We start from the raw sequence: 16,779 nt of genomic DNA on the forward strand, positions 1-16,779 counted from the left end.
CATCTCCTCACTCCTACACTACACAACCCTTCACACATCAGGTATCACACACGCACACGCAGGCACACACACGCACACAAACACACTCATATGCACACAATGCATGCATATTCTCGCGCACACACACGTGCACACACACAAACACGCATGTGCACACACAAACACACACACACACACAAACACAAACACACACACACACAAACACACAAACACACACACACACACAAACACACGCATATGCACACAATGCACGCATATATACGCGCACGGAAAGACATCCGATGTTTCCCAGTAACAAGCTTGGACAAAAGGCTTCAGTGGCGCATCAGATCTGGGATGGCTGGCACTCGCGAGTCCTCTGGCTCCTCTTGTGTTATTTACGGCGCTTACAAAGACAGTGGTTGACAGTGTGGGGTGGATGAACGTCAGTAAGCCTTTTAAAGGAGACAGATTAGGATGGCTAGGGAGTCGAGAGGGGGAGAGCGAGAGGGAGAGAGAGAGAGAGAGAGGGAGAGAGAGAGAGAGAGGCTCGGTGGTGGGGGAGCTGCTGGAAATGCTTGGTCGGCACTTTATATGTCATCCATAATAACAAGCCAAGACACAAATGCTGACCTCCCCATCTGTGTCAGACTCTGTGTGCTTCTGTGTGTCAACGGGATAACACACACACAGACGTCGTGATAACACCCCTACACATTTCATATGCATTTGTGCCAAACCTCGCTGCTTTTTTAAAACGCGCACAGGCATCATAAACAAGAGAGGTGTCGGCTGCACATGGGAAGCTATAGGAACCGCATAGCCAACAGGGATTGGGCAAACTCAACAATAGGTCGTGCCCCCGTCTATGTAAGCAGTATTGAAACGCAGAGGTTAATCCAAATTGATCCGTGTGTGGGAGAGCGCGGGGATAGATACGAGTCGTGAATTCGTGCACCTACACTCCTATAGAGGCATACGCGGTTGTGCAAAGACGGCGGTGATAGGTGGTTATTTCCAACGGAAAGGAGAAAAGGCAGACTCCTAGCTGGTCATTGCCCATGGACCGTTCAATGTATTTTTAAGACACAGGTTCTTCTATCATGTGTGGGAAACTCTTGTTGGTGCCTGACCACGTCTGTTGGCATGTAGTTATGGGGGCCAGGTAGAGGGGGGGGGGGGGGGGGGGGGGGGGTCCCAAGTTGAATTGCAATGGAAGGACTGGGCGTTCGTTACTCGGCTGTTACTAGGGTGAATGGTGGGATATAGAGACATTGTGTTCAAAGGGAACATCATAGGGAACAAAAAAAACAAAACAGGTTTACGTTCAGGTTGCATCAGACACAAAGGGCCTTCAAACGAGTCAGAATTCGCCACATCCCGAGCCACACAACGCGACAAGTGACAGACGAGTCCCGTCAGGGTGCATCCTCTTGCTGCAGCCGGGGCGGTGGATGAGAACCTGCTTACCTTCGTGAGCTGCGCTATCTTCTTGCACATCTTGATCTGCATCTGGTCGTCGTACAGCTCGTGGTCAGCCTTCGGGAACTCTGCCGCAGTCCCGTTCACCGTGGATCCCGGCCCGGGGGACTGTGCAGCCTTACCGGCGCCTGAAGCCATAACCCCCAAGGGAACTTCCCAGACTGGGGGGCGATAGTGGGAATAATCCTGCCGTTGACGCTGAACGATCTCCCCGGAAAAAAAAACCGATCAACTTTTACTCGCCTCGCATCTCATTCATCCCTCCTCCTCCTATGTCGACACACACGGACCCCTCACGCGGGAACAGCAGCAGCAGCAGCAGCAGCGCGACCGGTTGGGTGGAAACATTCGGTAGTAAAGCAGCGGGGCTCTCCTGCTCTCCGTTGGCCGCCCCCCCGCTCTCCGCCCGGTGATAGCGGAGGTCACAGACTGGAATTCCATCGGGGACGCGCGTTTGCGCCGACCGAGCCTTCCCTTCCTGCTAACCGATGTGTGTGGTGCTAGGGAGACAGAGCCCTGACGGATGAAGAAGGCATGGGCTCCGGACCGCCTCGCTCGCTCGCTCGCTCGCAGTACACCCGCGCGAAGAGCGTGCGTGCGTGCGTATGAACGGGAAATGTACCGGAGAGACGAGCGGAGCGCGCTGTGCTGCAGTGCTGCCCCGCCCCTACCGGCGCCGCTTATCGATAGCCGTATCGCGAAAGAATGACGATGACGGTCTGATCAAACTATCGGACCATCTTGCAGCCATATAGGCCGACCTGAACAAGGAATACGAGGTTGTACTGGAATAGGTTCCACGCAAAAAAAACAAAGGGGTTGTGGAATGGACTACGGAAATAAACAGGCAGGTGGTGGTGGGATGATGAAAGCCTACTTTGAGTCACATGAGTCTTTTTTAAAGCTATGCTGTGCCGATGGTATGGCATAGGCTGCTTCTAGACTGGGATATCAGACAGTCCATCAATCTAAGAAGCGATGTGATGTGCAGAAGCTAAGTAGGGCTTCCTAGTCACATCGAGGCTATGGACCTCAGGTGCTGTTTGGAGAGTGTCATCTTGTTGTGCTTGTGCATACCTGGCGATAACAGGGCACTATTAACAAGCACCTTATCATAGGCCAACATCTTCCCTGCTGCTCCCGTCACAGCCATGGCAACAGTCTCAATAACAGTCCTATTGCATATCATATCATAAAAGTGCACCTGCCCAACACACACATCAGGAGACAATACCGGGACATCCACAAATAACCCCCCTAAAAATAGCACCATCTGAATTTCACTGTCAAAGAGGTTCTCGAGAGATGTTACTGTTTTTAACTCTAAACAGAGTCGTATGCGCCTGTAGTCGTGTTGGAAGCGTGTCAATGATGTCCTTCCGATGGGGGACATTGTGCTTTGACCCGTCCACAGCTGCAAGCCGTCGGACAGCTGCAATCTACGAGGGCAACATCAGTTATGATGTGCGCGCTAAACAAACTATTTAGCTAGATTTGGATAGGGTTGCAAATGTTGACTCGTCAGAACAGCCCAAGTATAACGGGAGAAACATTATGACGCCGGACGTCAGTGCTCATGTCCGCGTGTGCGTGAAATATATAGGAGGGGGCGTAGTAGTACGCACAAACCATGGACCTAACTCTCGCGAGAACTGACAGGACGAAATTTGAAAACAGGCGGCAGTCGGTAGCAGCAAAACAGTGAATCAACAGGGGGAAAACATCTAATAGGATATCCCACCAGGTACATGTATGCAAACTATTTTTTGTATTGTTGCGACTCCGGATAAATATTTTACAAACTAGATCTGTTAACATAAAATGGTGAGGTTACCGCAAGTTTTGCGTGTTTGTTGTTGTGGGATATGGGTAACGGTGATGCTAGCTAACGCTGAAGTGACCCATCGAGATGTGACTCCTATTCTTGACCATATCAAAGAAACGCGTTTGCGTGTGTACATTACAATTCGCATGTACTGTTGGTTAACCTCTTCCGTGTACACAATTCCCCCCGTGAAGAAAGATGACGGCCGACAGCGAGATGGAGATAAAGGAGGCCTTCAACAGAGCCCAGAAGGGCCACAACAACAAGGCCAAGTTGGTGGCCGTCCTGAAGAATCGCTACAACACGGTAGGACGTTTTCCCTCAGATGCTAACAGTTACTGTGCTTTCTTTACAAAACTACACTTTCATGTTTCATTGTCATGGTTGTGCGTTGTGCGAGGTTGCTTATTGGCGCTGGATCCTTGGTGTTGTTGAGCAGCTAAAGAAATACTCAACCTTACAAATCGCATCTACCTCTTAACCTTAACCTCTTCAGTGTGGTTAACCTGTTTCCTTAGCAGCTAGAGAATCAAAACAGAAACAACAAAGAGGACCAAATAGTAACAGATAAATAAAACGTAAAATGAAACTACAAAAGTTTTAATTTTTCTATAAATCTGCATGTGTCATTCCTGATTGGATGTCAGACGTGATTATTCATGGTAAAGAACCTGATCACAATCACTGCCTATCCACAGTTGGAGGACAAGACGTTGTTCCATGAAAAGTTCATCCACTACCTAAAGTACGCCATGATCGTGTACAAAAGGGAGCCCGCTGTGGAAAATGTCATCGAGTTTGTCGCCAAGTTTGCCTCAAGCTTCCAGTCTTCTTCTAAAAACGACAAAGAGGGGGAGCAGCAGCAGGAGGAGGAAGAGGAAGACGAGGAGGAGGAGGATGACCATCCTTTTCTCACCTTCATCTTTAACTTCCTGTTGGAGGTACACATGCTTGTTGTTGTGGTTGACCCTGCACAAGTCACTCAATCTATGACTTCTAATATCTTTGTGTGTGTGTGTCTATGGGTTGTTGATGCTCCGTCTGTCTCTTCTCTGTGGTCTGTCTACCCCTTCACACATCCATACCCTGCCCTTTGCCCCGGCTTCCCTCTCAGTCCCACAAGGCCAACAGCCACGCGGTGCGTTTCCGTGTGTGCCAGCTGATCAACAAGCTGCTGGGCAGCATGTCGGAGAACGCCCAGATCGACGACGACCTGTTTGACAGCCTCCACCAGGCCATGCTGATCCGCGTGACCGACAAGTTCCCCAACGTGAGGATCCAGGCCGCCTTGGCCATGACCCGGCTGCAGCAGCCCCAGGACCCAGACTGCCCCACCGTCAGTGGTGAGGAAACCCCTGGACATTACTATTAGTTCTGTTATTTGTTATACTTATTTTTTACTAATTAGTTATTGGCTTTTCGCGATTGCTCATTGAACAATGTAATATATCGGAAACAGAAAGCAATGTATGGCTCCTCTCGCATTTCCCATTAATCGCATCGTTTGCTGCGTTACCAACGTTGTCTATGCTGAATTAGGGTGCGGGATGTTCAATATCAATAAGGTCGAGTTCATAAGGCTAACATTATCTTTTCTGAGTCAACAATAATTTTGGGCAGGTGTGTTTGAGCACACATTGGTAAACCTCAGATGTCGCCGACCGTACTCTTCACTGTGCCAAATATCCCGCTGCTTCGGGTTTTCCTTTGTGGGCGCGTTGAGAGGAGGAGGTGGTGAATCAACTGTCAGTGCGCGTGCATGTATCAGTGATACGTGGGTTGATCCAATCAGTGGTAGTGTATACCCGCGCACCATTGGCATGTATGCGCGCTTGTCTCTGTGTGCGTGTGTGAACGAGAATGACGGGGAGAAAGAGTGCTCTGCGGAGATGAATGAACGGAACAATATTTATAGTTTAAAATCCCCCCAAAAAAATAATTCAGAATCAATTTGTGGTGCTCAGAGTTGTTTCTGTGGCGCTGCGCCACACATTGGTCTGTGTATGGGAAACACTGAAATAATAAAGGCTGGCCAGCCAGTACCTCTTCGTTTACGAGAGTCTTGCTATGGACAATCCCCTCACAGCTGTTCGGCTTTTGCAGAGGTACACAGCCAGTTAAAGCAGACAGAATTGAGTTTTTTTTTTATTCTGAAAGCTCCGCCGCCCACCCGGTAGAGGCTTCCACCTTGTGCCTTTTTAACCTTTGGTTCAACCAGTTTGGTCTCATGGTAATTCCAACTGGGAGTCCCAACGTCCTAGCTCCCCAGTCATGCCCTCTATACAACTCCTAACTCCGCACACTCACTCGAACTGTTCCCCTCCCCATGCAGCCTACATGCTGATCCTGGACAACGACTCCAACGCGGAGGTGAGGCGCGCGGTGCTGTCGTGCATCGCCATGTCGCCCATCACGCTGGTCAAGGTGCTGAAGCGCACGCGGGACGTCAAGGAGAGCGTCCGCAAGCTGGCCTACCAGGTAACCCATGATGGAGTCGCTCTGACTGGTTGCCCAGTTTTAACTGGATATTCAAAGTCAGAAGTAGTGAAATGTATGCAAGGATGCACACATGACGACCATCAGGGCTATTGATACGTTTGTCTTTGGCAATCGGCAGGATGTGGGTGAATGCGTGACCTCGCTTTGTGTTTCAGGTTCTTGCCGATAAGGTGCACGTCAAGGCTCTTAGCATTGCCCAGAGAGTGACCCTATTAGAGGAGGGCCTGCACGACACCTCAGGTACCGTGTGTGCATTACTTGACATCTTAAAACAAAGTGTTGGCTGTTAACGGCTTAGTAGCTCCCATCACAGCAGGATGTAAACCCAGGGCTCTGTGTCTCTGTGTCCCAGAGGCCGTCAGGGAGGCTGTGAAAACCCGGCTCCTGCCCTCCTGGCTCAAGCACCTGGACGGCGACGTTGTGCTGCTGCTGCCCAGGCTGGACGTGGAGAACTGCTCCGAGACGGCCCTGGAAGTGCTCAAGGCCATCTTCACCAACATGCCCGAAGAGGAGATGCTGAAGGACAGGGTGCAGCTCGGCACGAGGTACGGTCCCCAGAAGGGAAGCATGGAGTCCTGTAGGGGTGCAACGGATCACAAAACTCACGGTTCGGATTAGGGGTGTGCACGCGTACACGGTTAGTAAATCATAACCGTTTAGGAAAAATCAGTAAACGAAAAAGAAAAAAAATAATCACCGCGCAAAATAATCATTGTTTCAATGGGAATCACGACGGTCCATACTTTCAAGTTTACATATTTGTAATTCATAATTTGTCCCAGCGTTTATACCACAGATACTCTAGGGTCTATAGCATATAACCGCATTTTCTGATTACAGTTTAATGGAACAGTAAGCTGACAACATCCTAATTAACACCGCAACTGCAAATTAACCACACGGAGATAACCATGGCAACCGGTCAAACCAATGTTCTTTTTGCGATCATACTGCTCGCGCAAAAAATCATTAAATAATAAAAAAAAAACGCTTAACCGTGTACACGGAAAAAAAGGGGTCATGACACCGTTTACAATTTTTTGTAACCGTTCACACACCTAGTTCGGATCGTGTCACGGTTTTTGAGTCACGGGTCGGATCATTTTCGGATCAACAACAATAAAGATAACATGACAAATGTGACTTGAAATAAAATCTTCAAATGTGTAAAAACTAAATAGAGTGAAAAATGTGTAATAATCCTGCTTCCTTTAAGCATAGTCAATATTTAAAAATATCGCAATCTGAGGTATTATTCCTTCTTCCTTTTAACATGGATAGTAAATAATCCCTAACCCTGCATTTACAATTAAGGATGTCTGCATTACCTGGGGAGATTTTAGAGTCTAGACTCTCCCACGGCAATGCAGACAAATAAAACAGGACAGTTTCTGTCGTGTTTTATTTGGCATTTTGTAAATCCATTGATTTCGGTTGGAAGACTCATTGCTCAGTGCAAGGGGGGTTGGTTGTAGTCTTTTCGCTCGGTTCTAGCCCTACTGCTGATACGGAGAACCGAGCGAAAAGACTACAACCAAACACAAACATGTCCGGTTTCTGTTTCAATGGGATTTACGGAACGCCAAATAAAACGCAACAGAAAGTGAAATTTGCTACGATACTTGATGATGTTGTTAATACCAGAATTGTCCTTTAAACCTGCGCTTATCACGTGAACGCACAACTTTTTTTTTTTATCAGCCTATCCGCGAATCACTTGCATCCCGAACCGTGAGGGTTGATCCGTATGGATCACGGGTAACCCGTGAACCGTTGCACCACTGTGTGTGTGTGTGTGTGTGTGTGTGTGTGTGTGTGTGTGTGTGTGTGTGTGTGTGTGTGTGTGTGTGTGTGTGTGTGTGTGTGTGTGTGTGTGTGTGTGTGTGTGTGTGCGCTCTGTGAGAAAGGCCTGACGCAAGCAGTGCACCGACGTGTCTGTTGTCCACAGTAAGCTGATCCCGGGAGACGCTCTGAGCTGCGAGAACGTGATCTACTGGAGGGCTCTGTGTGAGTTCGTCAGGGCCAAGGGGGACGAGGGAGAGGAGATGCTGGAGAAGATCCTGCCGGACGCCGCCACCTATGCCGACTACCTCCAAGGGTGAGACCACGGAGGTCCATGTTGTTGGGGCCCATGGTGTTGGGGCCATGGGCACGCTAATGTGATCGGTGTATGGCTGTGTGACCTCAGCCAACGTGCACATCCTGGCATTCATTAGCATCCTCTTTAATTAGAAGGCCAGTGATCCATCGGAGAGTCATGCTTGGGATTCTCAGAGAATGTGCGTGTATCTCTGTTATCGCAATGCAGTTTCTCTTTTTAGTACCTCTTGACAGTTTTTTTTTTCTTGGCCGTTTAACAGGATAGTTTGACAATACACATTCTGATTAAACTGTGTTGGGGGTGTGTGTGTGTGGCGTCAGCATTATGTCCACAACGTTGCGGGCAGCGATATGTTATTCCCCAGCGACACTGCGGGCCGTGCCGTGACTGACGCGTCCCTGGCCCTGCCGCGCTCTAGGTTCGTGAGGACGGTGCCCGTGCTGTCGGAGGCGCAGAGGGCCGAGTTCAACTCGCTGGAGATGGCCATGAGGAAGGAGTTCATCTCCCAGCAGCTCATCCATCTGGTCGGCTGCCTGGACACTAACGAGGAAGGGGGCAGGTCAGTAGTGGAGGGGGTGGGTCGTGTGGGGGTCGGGGAGAGACAACCGGAGGACGAGGATGGAGGGGGAGCAGGGAGGGGCCAGTTGAGAACTGACGGGAACTCAATGATCATTGATCTTGTGTCAACCGGAGGTGAGGAGAGCTAAGGTCATTTTAAACCTTTTTAAATGAATAGATTCAAATCGTAAGAATATGCTTGCGCCGATAATATCACGGAGCATAAATTGCATTCAGGAAACGCCATAAATGCAATCAAACCAAGGGATCCCGCGGTGTTGTGTAGCTGTCTGGGCCTGTTAAGTGAACAGCAGCAGCCGCCTCTGATGCTGCCGATCTCCCCGCTGTGCAGGAAGCGTGTTCTGGCCGTGCTGCAGGAGTTGCTGTGTCGGCCCCAGACGCCCGCCTCCCTGGTGTCCCTGCTCACGGAGAAACTGCTCAGCCTCATCCCCGATGACAACCGCCGCATACAGATGGTATACGAGCACACCAACGTACACACACACGCACGCACGTGTGTATGTGTGTCAACTCTGGAGAAACTCCCTCGTTGATTCTCATCCGTCTACCATCTCATCCCAGTCGAGAAACAAAGGAGCAAAACATTTTATTTTCCCTGCTATGATCATTAGTTTACTTGCAAAAATATTTTCCCATCTTTTATTTTTTTTTGGCATTGTTCACGCTCATTATTTTGGATACAGAGAGATGTGAAATTTAGTTTTTATTTGAAAACAAAACCAAGGAATATATTACCCAGACTTCCCGTGGGTGATGAATAAATTACACCACATCGTATCGTACTCAGCCCAGTAACCCAATTCTACAAAAAAACAATTGTAGCGTAGACGGTTCAAACAGGGGAATGCACACAGGCCTACCCACCACCGGGTTACCATAAAGCTGTGCCACACGCGGCGCTTCCAGTCCCTGTTGCCGCCGCGCTGACGCTGCGCTCTGCCCCTGGATCCCCAGGTGGCGGAGATCATCTCTGATGTCAGGGAGCCCATCGCCGAGGCCGGCCCGCCCCTGGACGAAGCCCAGGACCGCCGGAGGCAGATCAAGGTACGGAGAGAGAGGCCCCCCGGGAGCGGTGGGTTTAGCAGGAGAGGCACGGTGGAGCCGTGTTCCTCGGCTGTCGAGGAGGCGTCTGACGTCCTGCTGATAACGCTCGCACTCGGGGGAAGTGAGAACGTGACGAGAGGAGAGAGGGGAGAGGGGTGGAGGAGTGTTAGTGTGCCACTGTGTTAAAGATAAGGCTGAATAATTAAGATGGTGTAACTGCGATTATTTATTTATTTTGTAGCCTCGGCAAAGAGCTAATCAGAAAAGGTTGCGGTAATGAACAAGAGAACAATTATAACTGAAATAATGCAATGACATAGATTTTTATACTGTTTCCATATGCAGTAGGTGCCATAGAATACAAATTAAATTGCAATCTCGTCATATTATCTTGCAGCCCTACAAAGACTACAATTGTATATTCAACCTTTTCAGCTGTATTATTTATCATTTCTACACCGTTCCCTCATATTCTCCATCCAAGCCGTTGCCGTGCGCATGTACTGCCTCAGAACCTAACCCTTAGCGGTCCCACGCTGCCTGTGGTGGCGTCTCCTCCACGCCTCCAGCTCGCGGAGGTGAAGGTGCGCATCCTGGAGGCCCGCCAGGCGCTGGACGACTGCATCGCCGCCCAGGAGTTCAGCAACGCCGCCCAGTTCAAGGACTCCATCACGGAGCTGGAGAACCAGCGCAACCTGGTGCTGCAGGAGGCGGCCGAGGGCAGCCAGCCCGTCGACCGGGAGGTCCGCACGGAGAAGGCACGCTTACACGCTTGCACGCGCACACACACAAGCTGGGCTCCTGCATGGCCTTCTCTACTTTAACCACCTAGAGGCCGTTGGAGGGGCTAAATGTTAGTCTCTACTTTAACCACCTAGAGGCCTAGAGGAACTACATGTGATTCTCTACTCTAACCACCCTGAGGCCATTAGAGGAACTACATGTTAGTGTCTCCTGCCTTCGCTTCACTAAAAGGCATCGGCTGGTGCTTGCTTGCAACGTTGATGCAATACTTCCTAGTTCATTATCCTCTCCCTCTCCGGTCTTGCATAATGAAGTGCTCTGGGATGATTGGCTGATGGTGTTTTTTTTCCCCTGCTGCTATAGAGCGACCCAGATACTCTCCTGAGGTGTCTGACCATGTGCGCCGAGCTGCTGAAGCAGATGAACATCAAGACCCGCATCGGGCCCACCTTGAGCGCCATCGTGTCTTCTCTGGTAACCCGAGCCCTACGTACCTCCACCATTCTCTCTCTCTTGCTTTCTCTCTATTGCCCTCTCTCTGTGGCCCTCTCTCTCTCTCGCCCTCTCTCTGTCTCTAGCTCACCCTCTTTTACCAATGACACTGAAAGCACACCCAACAGTAGCTTTTAATTCACCCCTGAATAACGATGCGTGTAAATGTTTTAAGCAATGAGCTGCTGTGAGACAAACGTGTTGGTCTGGTGCCCTGTGCTGTGTGTAAACGTCCAGAGCTTATCGCGTCCCCGTGTCTCCGTCTCTAGATCGTACCCTGCATCGCCAACGCTCATCCCGCCGTGCGCAACATGGCGGTGGTGTGTCTGGGCACGAGCGCGCTGCACAGCAAGGAGCTGGCCAAGGCTCACATGGTGCTGCTGTTGCAGGTAAGGCCCCCTCGAGAAGACGAGGAACCTCACTTTTTCAAAGTCAAACTCAAAGTGAGCTTTATTGACAATTCCAACAAATGTACAAAGACAAATAGAAGAACCGAAATTGTGTTTGTCTCTGACCCCGGTGCATTAATTATAAAAGGATAAAATTAGGTAAAATAAAATAAGTAATATTTAAATTGAATTAATTCTAAATAGTGCAAAATAGTCTTGAATGGTGCGGAGGTAGGCAAAACAAAATGGTACGTAAAAAAATAAATAATAGTAATTTAAACATGTGTAGTGTATATTAATGACTAATAGAGTACAATTGCAAACATTGCATGGCAGGGCTATTGGATGATGTTTATACTGTTTGTCTTCTGGATTGTAATTCAGTTACACTGTATGCTGTATGACTGGGTCGAATAATATGGCGAAACTAAAATCGAATTAAACCTAATTAATGCTGAACGCCCCTCCCCTGTAGATCGCCCAGCTGGACGAGGTGAAGATCCGTATCAGCGCTCTGCGCTCCATCATCGACCTGCTGCTGCTCTTCAGCTTCCAGCTGCTCTCCGAGAAGCCTGTCACTCAGGCCACGCCGGCCTCCCATTCGCCGGGCGGGCAGGAAGAGGAGGAGCCAACGGAAGAGAAGGGAGACTTGGCGGGGGACACGGCTCAGAGCATTCTGCAGCTGCTGTCGGAGTTTCTCGATGGAGAGGTGTGTGGGCCTTTTTTTTTTTTTGGGTACCTTTTTTATCCAAAGCAACCTAGAATAAGTGCATCTATCCTCACGATTACTCAAAAAGTATAAGAGTCATTTTGAGTTTATAAAATAAGCAAACTGCTTTAGCACTATCTAACAGAGGTGTTGAAGGTGGGGCCACCAACTGCTTGGCTTGTAATGACTGGCCTGTACTGGCCTGTACTGGCCTGTATTGTGTAAGGTGCGAGTAGGTACTTCAACAATTGTGTCGTCATCTATGACAGCATTGTGTAGCAACTTTCATGCGAGCAGGATCCTCGATAGATCTGAACAATGTAATCAGTTATGTAGCCTGTAAATGTACAACTGGTATGGAGAGGTATTGGATGGTTGATGCCTTCCCTGGAAGGAAGGGTAGCTCAGTCTGATCCAGGATTAGCTTCAGGGGATGTCTCATCATCCATCATCTACTGAGATGTGTTGGCACTTCACCTCTCCCCCGCCGAGACCTGCAGGGCATGATGCTATCAGGGCGACAGGCCTTTCCCCAGCCATGAGCCTTTAGATTGGGATCTTATTTCAGACTCCCATCAATACAAGCTGTAGCAGGGTTAACATGAACACACATGACTGGTCGGTCTCGGTCTCTCTCTCTCTCTCTCTCTCTTTCTCCCCCCCCAGGTGTCTGACCTGCGTACGGAGACGGCCCAGGGTCTGGCCAAGCTCATGTACATGGACCGCTTCTCCAGCGCCAAGATGTTCTCCCGCCTGGTGCTGCTGTGGTACAACCCCGTCACCGAGGGCGACACCAGCCTCCGCCACTGCCTGGGCGTCTTCTTCCAGCTCTACGCCCGCGAGAGCCGGTGAGTCACGCAGGCCACTCACACAAGTCCAGAAGCATGATGAACGTGATGGAGAGCGCACCCTCTAAACAGCCGCCCCTGCGTCTCCCAGAGCCCACCAGGAAGTGGTCGGCGAGAGTTTCCTGCCCACGGTGCGGACCCTGATGAACGCGCCGGCCACGTCCCCGCTGGCGGAGGTGGATCCCAGTAACGTGGTGGAGCTGCTGGTGGAGCTGACGCGCCCCGGGACCCTCATCAAGCCCTCCGCGAACCACGAGGTGGGCCTCGCGGAACCACGGCCACGGCCGTCCTATTTAGTTACGTCTGGTCGTCCCAACGGTGTTTCTATACGTGAATACCCTCAGCGACCTGACCTTCCACGGGCTCTTACACCGGTACTGGTGTGGGCGGATTGATCCCCTCTAGCTCTCAGAGCGAAACGTCCTTACCCGCCCCACCCCGTTCCATCATGACTACCTGAAGGCACTTTGAATTCAACCCCTCTCCTAACTAGCCTCCTAACCGTGTGTGTGCGTGCGTGTGCGTTAGGTGTGTGTGCACGACAGCATGGCGCTGCGGGTGTGCGGGGAGATCCTGAAGGACCAGACGGCCCCCGAGGTGCGGCTCTACGCCAAGACCCTGAACAACCTGGAGGTCAGCGCCAACGAGGGCACCCGGCAGGAGCTGCACGCGCTGCTGCTGGAGGTCACACAGGTAACGCCCGCTAACCAGGTCGCCCAGGTAACGCCCGCTAACCAGGTCGCCCGGGTAACGCCCGCTAACCAGGTCGCCCGGGTAACGCCCGCTAACCAGGTCGCCCGGGTAACGCCCGCTAACCAGGTCACCCGGGTAACGCCCGCTAACCAGGTCACCCGGGTAACGCCCGCTAACCAGGTCGCCCGGGTAACGCCCGCTAACCAGGTCGCCCGGGTAACGCCCGCTAACCAGGTCACCCAGGTAACGTCAGCTAACCCTCACCCTAATGCCCGCTAACCAGGTCAAGCAACACATTGGAAAAGGAACCAGACTTTGGTTATAACGAACCGCTTCAACAAATGGTTGGATGTAAAAATTGTTAATTTAGGCTTTAAAGATGATGGTCTTAAATTATTTGCAAAGGTCTTAAAAATATTTCTTCTTACTGTCTGCAGAGGAAAATGAATAAACCTCAAGCCAATAAATGCTGTATTTGAGCTGGACGTTTATCTGCCTTCATGGTGGTCAATACATCTCTGTACCGACGGCGATTATATTGTTTCACCTTCTTCTGACAAACGTACTTATTGTAAGTCGCTTTGGATAAAAGCGTCTGCTAAATGCCCTTAATGTAAATGTAGGGAAACTTGCTCGCATGCAGGACACTTTTGTTCTAAGACCAGCAGCACTGCTGAAATACATGGACCGAATTAGCACAGATTGAATGCCTTTGTCCTAAACGACGTCTGTGTGTGTCCGGTGTTCAGGTGGTGAAGGACCGCATCTCGCTCCGTGCCGTAGAGAAGGTGATTGACCGCCTGGTGGACTCCAAGGAGCAGGCCGAGCAGCACACAGAAACAGCCCTCCAGCCCCTGGACATCAACGCTGACGGTACACACACAAAGCTTTCAAATGATCGATTTTTTTCAATCGATTTTTTTTTTTGAGTTTGAAAATATGAAAACATTTATTCAGCATTTCCCTCCAAAATTTACGCAAAATGTTCCAATCGAAAATTTTCAAACCGAAAAAATAATGAACAAGTATGTATCCAGCTTTTCTGCAATTTCTATAATCATTTTAAAGAATAAAAAAAGCTTTTCAACTAGAAAAAATCGAAATCGATCAAAATTTGATTAAGCACAAAGCCCTATTTATCTATGACATGCACCACAACTCTTTCAGAGAGCGACATAAGCATCTAGCACTGCTTATCGGCCATCAGTCAGTTTCCCACTGTAGTGAACTTGATTGCTGAGGTTGTAAATAAACGTTTTCTTTTTATTTCTCACCTTAACAGAGTTTGTAGCAGAAGATCCCTCTAAATCTGTCAAGAAGCCCAAAAGAGGTAAGTCATCTAAATGGAGTTTGCTCATAGTGGTTGTTTGTAAATCCTGATGCGGGTATGTGTGTTGGTTAGGGTTGCCGCGGTATACGGTATTACCGGTGTTACCGTTGTTGAGACCAACAAATTCAGTAAAAATTAATAATATTATAATTCAGAAAATTAAAATGTGTAGAATAGGCCGCAGTTCTGCTCTGTGCGGAAGAGAATTGGCGCGCCGAGAATTGACGCGCTTCCTTAAAAGACCGGTAACCATAGCAACGGCGGTAAACAAACCCCGCGAAGCCCAATCCCTACGTGAGCTCCCCGCGCTACGGCCATCCGGAGGCGCACAGAGCTTTTGGCTGTGATATTATGATGGATACAATTATATTAAACTATTATATATAGAACGTTATAAGACGCCGAGAATTGGCGCGCTGCCAGCCGCTGTCACCGAGTGTGAGAGGAGAGTTGACGGAGAAGATGGCGGTTGACCTAGTTTCAAAGTTAATACCGTTTTTACCGGTAATACCGGTGTTGACACGAGCGTATTACTCAGTGTGAAAATGTCCACACCGCGGCAACCCTGGTGTTTGTGTGGATGATGGCTGGTTTAAGCAGCCTCATCTGGCCGAGTCAGACTTATCGGACTCCGGGGCTAGGTGAGGCCGCACACCTGGTATGCAAAGTTCAGGTCAGCCGTCACCACCTACACTCAAGGAGACATCTCCTACATGGCAACATGAAGCACCTGGCCACGTATCATTATCCGCAAACCTTGCAAGAAAAACAGCCTCAACAACACCACCACCCTGAGTACTTTGTCTGGAGGAGGCCATTATAGTCGCCAAGGTGGAGCAAGCGTGGTGCAGCGTCGTCTTTGCTACACTGGAATTGAATTATGTTTCACGTGCCCCCTCCAGGTCAGAAGAAGACCCCGGCCCCCAAATCGGGCAGAAAGGGCAGCCGACGGGCAGAGTCGTCTGAGGAGAGGTGAGTTAAAGGAGGTTGTGTGTTTGTGTGTGTAGGATCCACGCAGTGTCCATGTAGGACTTGTCTCTGATTCTCCCCTCGTCTGTGGGGTCACTCAGCGACGGCGAGAACGTGCCCGAGTCTCTTCCCCGGGCCCGGCCCTCTCGCAGGGCGAAGACGGCGGCTCTGGAGAGGTACAAGCTGGACCTGAACCCCCTCATCGACCAGGAGGCCAACACCTCCTAAGCTACACAGCACCCCACTGTACATACATATCGAGGTCCCCGCTGCATTATAACAGCCTTTCTAATGGTTCTTGTTAAACATTGCTTGATGAACACCGGATTCATAGTGTTTTATATCTCACAATTCCCTTTTAGAGAGATTCAGCAATGTCATTTTATATTTGAATCTGAATAAACTATTTACAACTTTCTACAAATTCCTTTTTCATTTGTCCAATTTGTGAAATCACATTAGTGGGAGGCAGCACTTAAAATTCAGACTCCACTGACTGTCAAGAGCCCCAAGAGTTAATTGTACTAGTCTGTTGTCTTCTCTACAGACTGAAATTAACCTGCCAACTACCAACATAAATTACTATGAAATGATTTAAACATTAAATCCGTTCATCCTGTGCTACCTAAAGAAAACGCTGAGGAGAGAGGACGCTGTAAGAGACTGAGCCACACCTCGGATGTCACGTTCAGCGATTGGAAAACATGCCACAGTGCAACCTTGAAGGAACATTAAATCTGTAGCAGCAGTCCATGACATGAATTATGCAAGCGTTGGCATTGCTCCCCGAACGTCCCTCCATCATTCCCAAACGTCAAAAGTAATTACAAGTCCATCCATCGTGTTTGCATGGAAAGGGAAGGCGTTGGCCCTCTGGAGTGTAGGTGACGGTGTTCCTAATGGCGATGATAGAATCCAACATTTGATATTCGAGATTGTGTATGCGGTCTACACCTGCACGACCAATTACAAAAATATCATTGAAACCCAATTTGAAGGAAAAATCTGGCTGAGAAGTAAATTGACATTTATAGGTGTGACAAATGTTATCGCTGTTGGGAAGAGACTAAACAAATGGGTTCACTTAGTCACTTGG

General features: G+C 49.5%; 2 protein-coding genes across 8 annotated transcripts in view; one reads left to right on the forward strand and one right to left on the reverse strand.

Moving 5' to 3' along the window:
• Positions 1-2,311, reverse strand: part of fam184b (family with sequence similarity 184 member B) — a 25,100-nt gene extending 22,789 nt beyond the window's left edge. For 3 of the 6 annotated variants that reach the window (XM_030351204.1, XM_030351202.1, XM_030351199.1), the window contains exon 1: positions 1,450-2,310. In XM_030351204.1, the coding sequence (XP_030207064.1) occupies positions 1,450-1,599 (150 nt within the window). In that variant the 5' untranslated portion in view covers positions 1,600-2,310. Of the gene's footprint in view, positions 1-1,449 lie in introns of all 6 variants that reach the window. The other 3 variants (XM_030351203.1, XM_030351201.1, XM_030351200.1) reach the window with 2 other exon arrangements.
• Positions 2,312-2,971: 660 nt separating this feature from the next.
• ncapg (non-SMC condensin I complex, subunit G) lies at positions 2,972-16,107 on the forward strand. 2 transcript variants are annotated; one of them, XM_030351207.1, is made up of 22 exons: positions 2,972-3,205; positions 3,481-3,592; positions 3,985-4,227; positions 4,401-4,629; positions 5,619-5,764; positions 5,941-6,025; positions 6,138-6,330; positions 7,734-7,883; positions 8,305-8,445; positions 8,797-8,920; positions 9,420-9,509; positions 10,079-10,267; positions 10,617-10,727; positions 11,015-11,134; positions 11,610-11,843; positions 12,510-12,691; positions 12,783-12,948; positions 13,220-13,384; positions 14,134-14,257; positions 14,667-14,714; positions 15,617-15,686; positions 15,785-16,107. In XM_030351207.1, the coding sequence occupies exons 2-22, from the start codon at positions 3,485-3,487 to the stop codon at positions 15,909-15,911; spliced, it is 3,045 nt and encodes a 1,014-aa protein (XP_030207067.1). In that variant the 5' UTR covers positions 2,972-3,205; positions 3,481-3,484; the 3' UTR covers positions 15,912-16,107. The 2 variants fall into 2 exon arrangements, with proteins under 2 accessions (XP_030207067.1, XP_030207068.1); XM_030351208.1 differs by having other exon boundaries at positions 10,079-10,252.
• The last annotated feature ends 672 nt before the right edge of the window (positions 16,108-16,779 follow it).

The sequence above is a fragment of the Gadus morhua genome, chromosome 3 (genome assembly GCF_902167405.1).
Source record: "Gadus morhua chromosome 3, gadMor3.0, whole genome shotgun sequence".
In the NCBI taxonomy this organism is placed as follows: Eukaryota; Metazoa; Chordata; class Actinopteri; order Gadiformes; family Gadidae; genus Gadus; species Gadus morhua.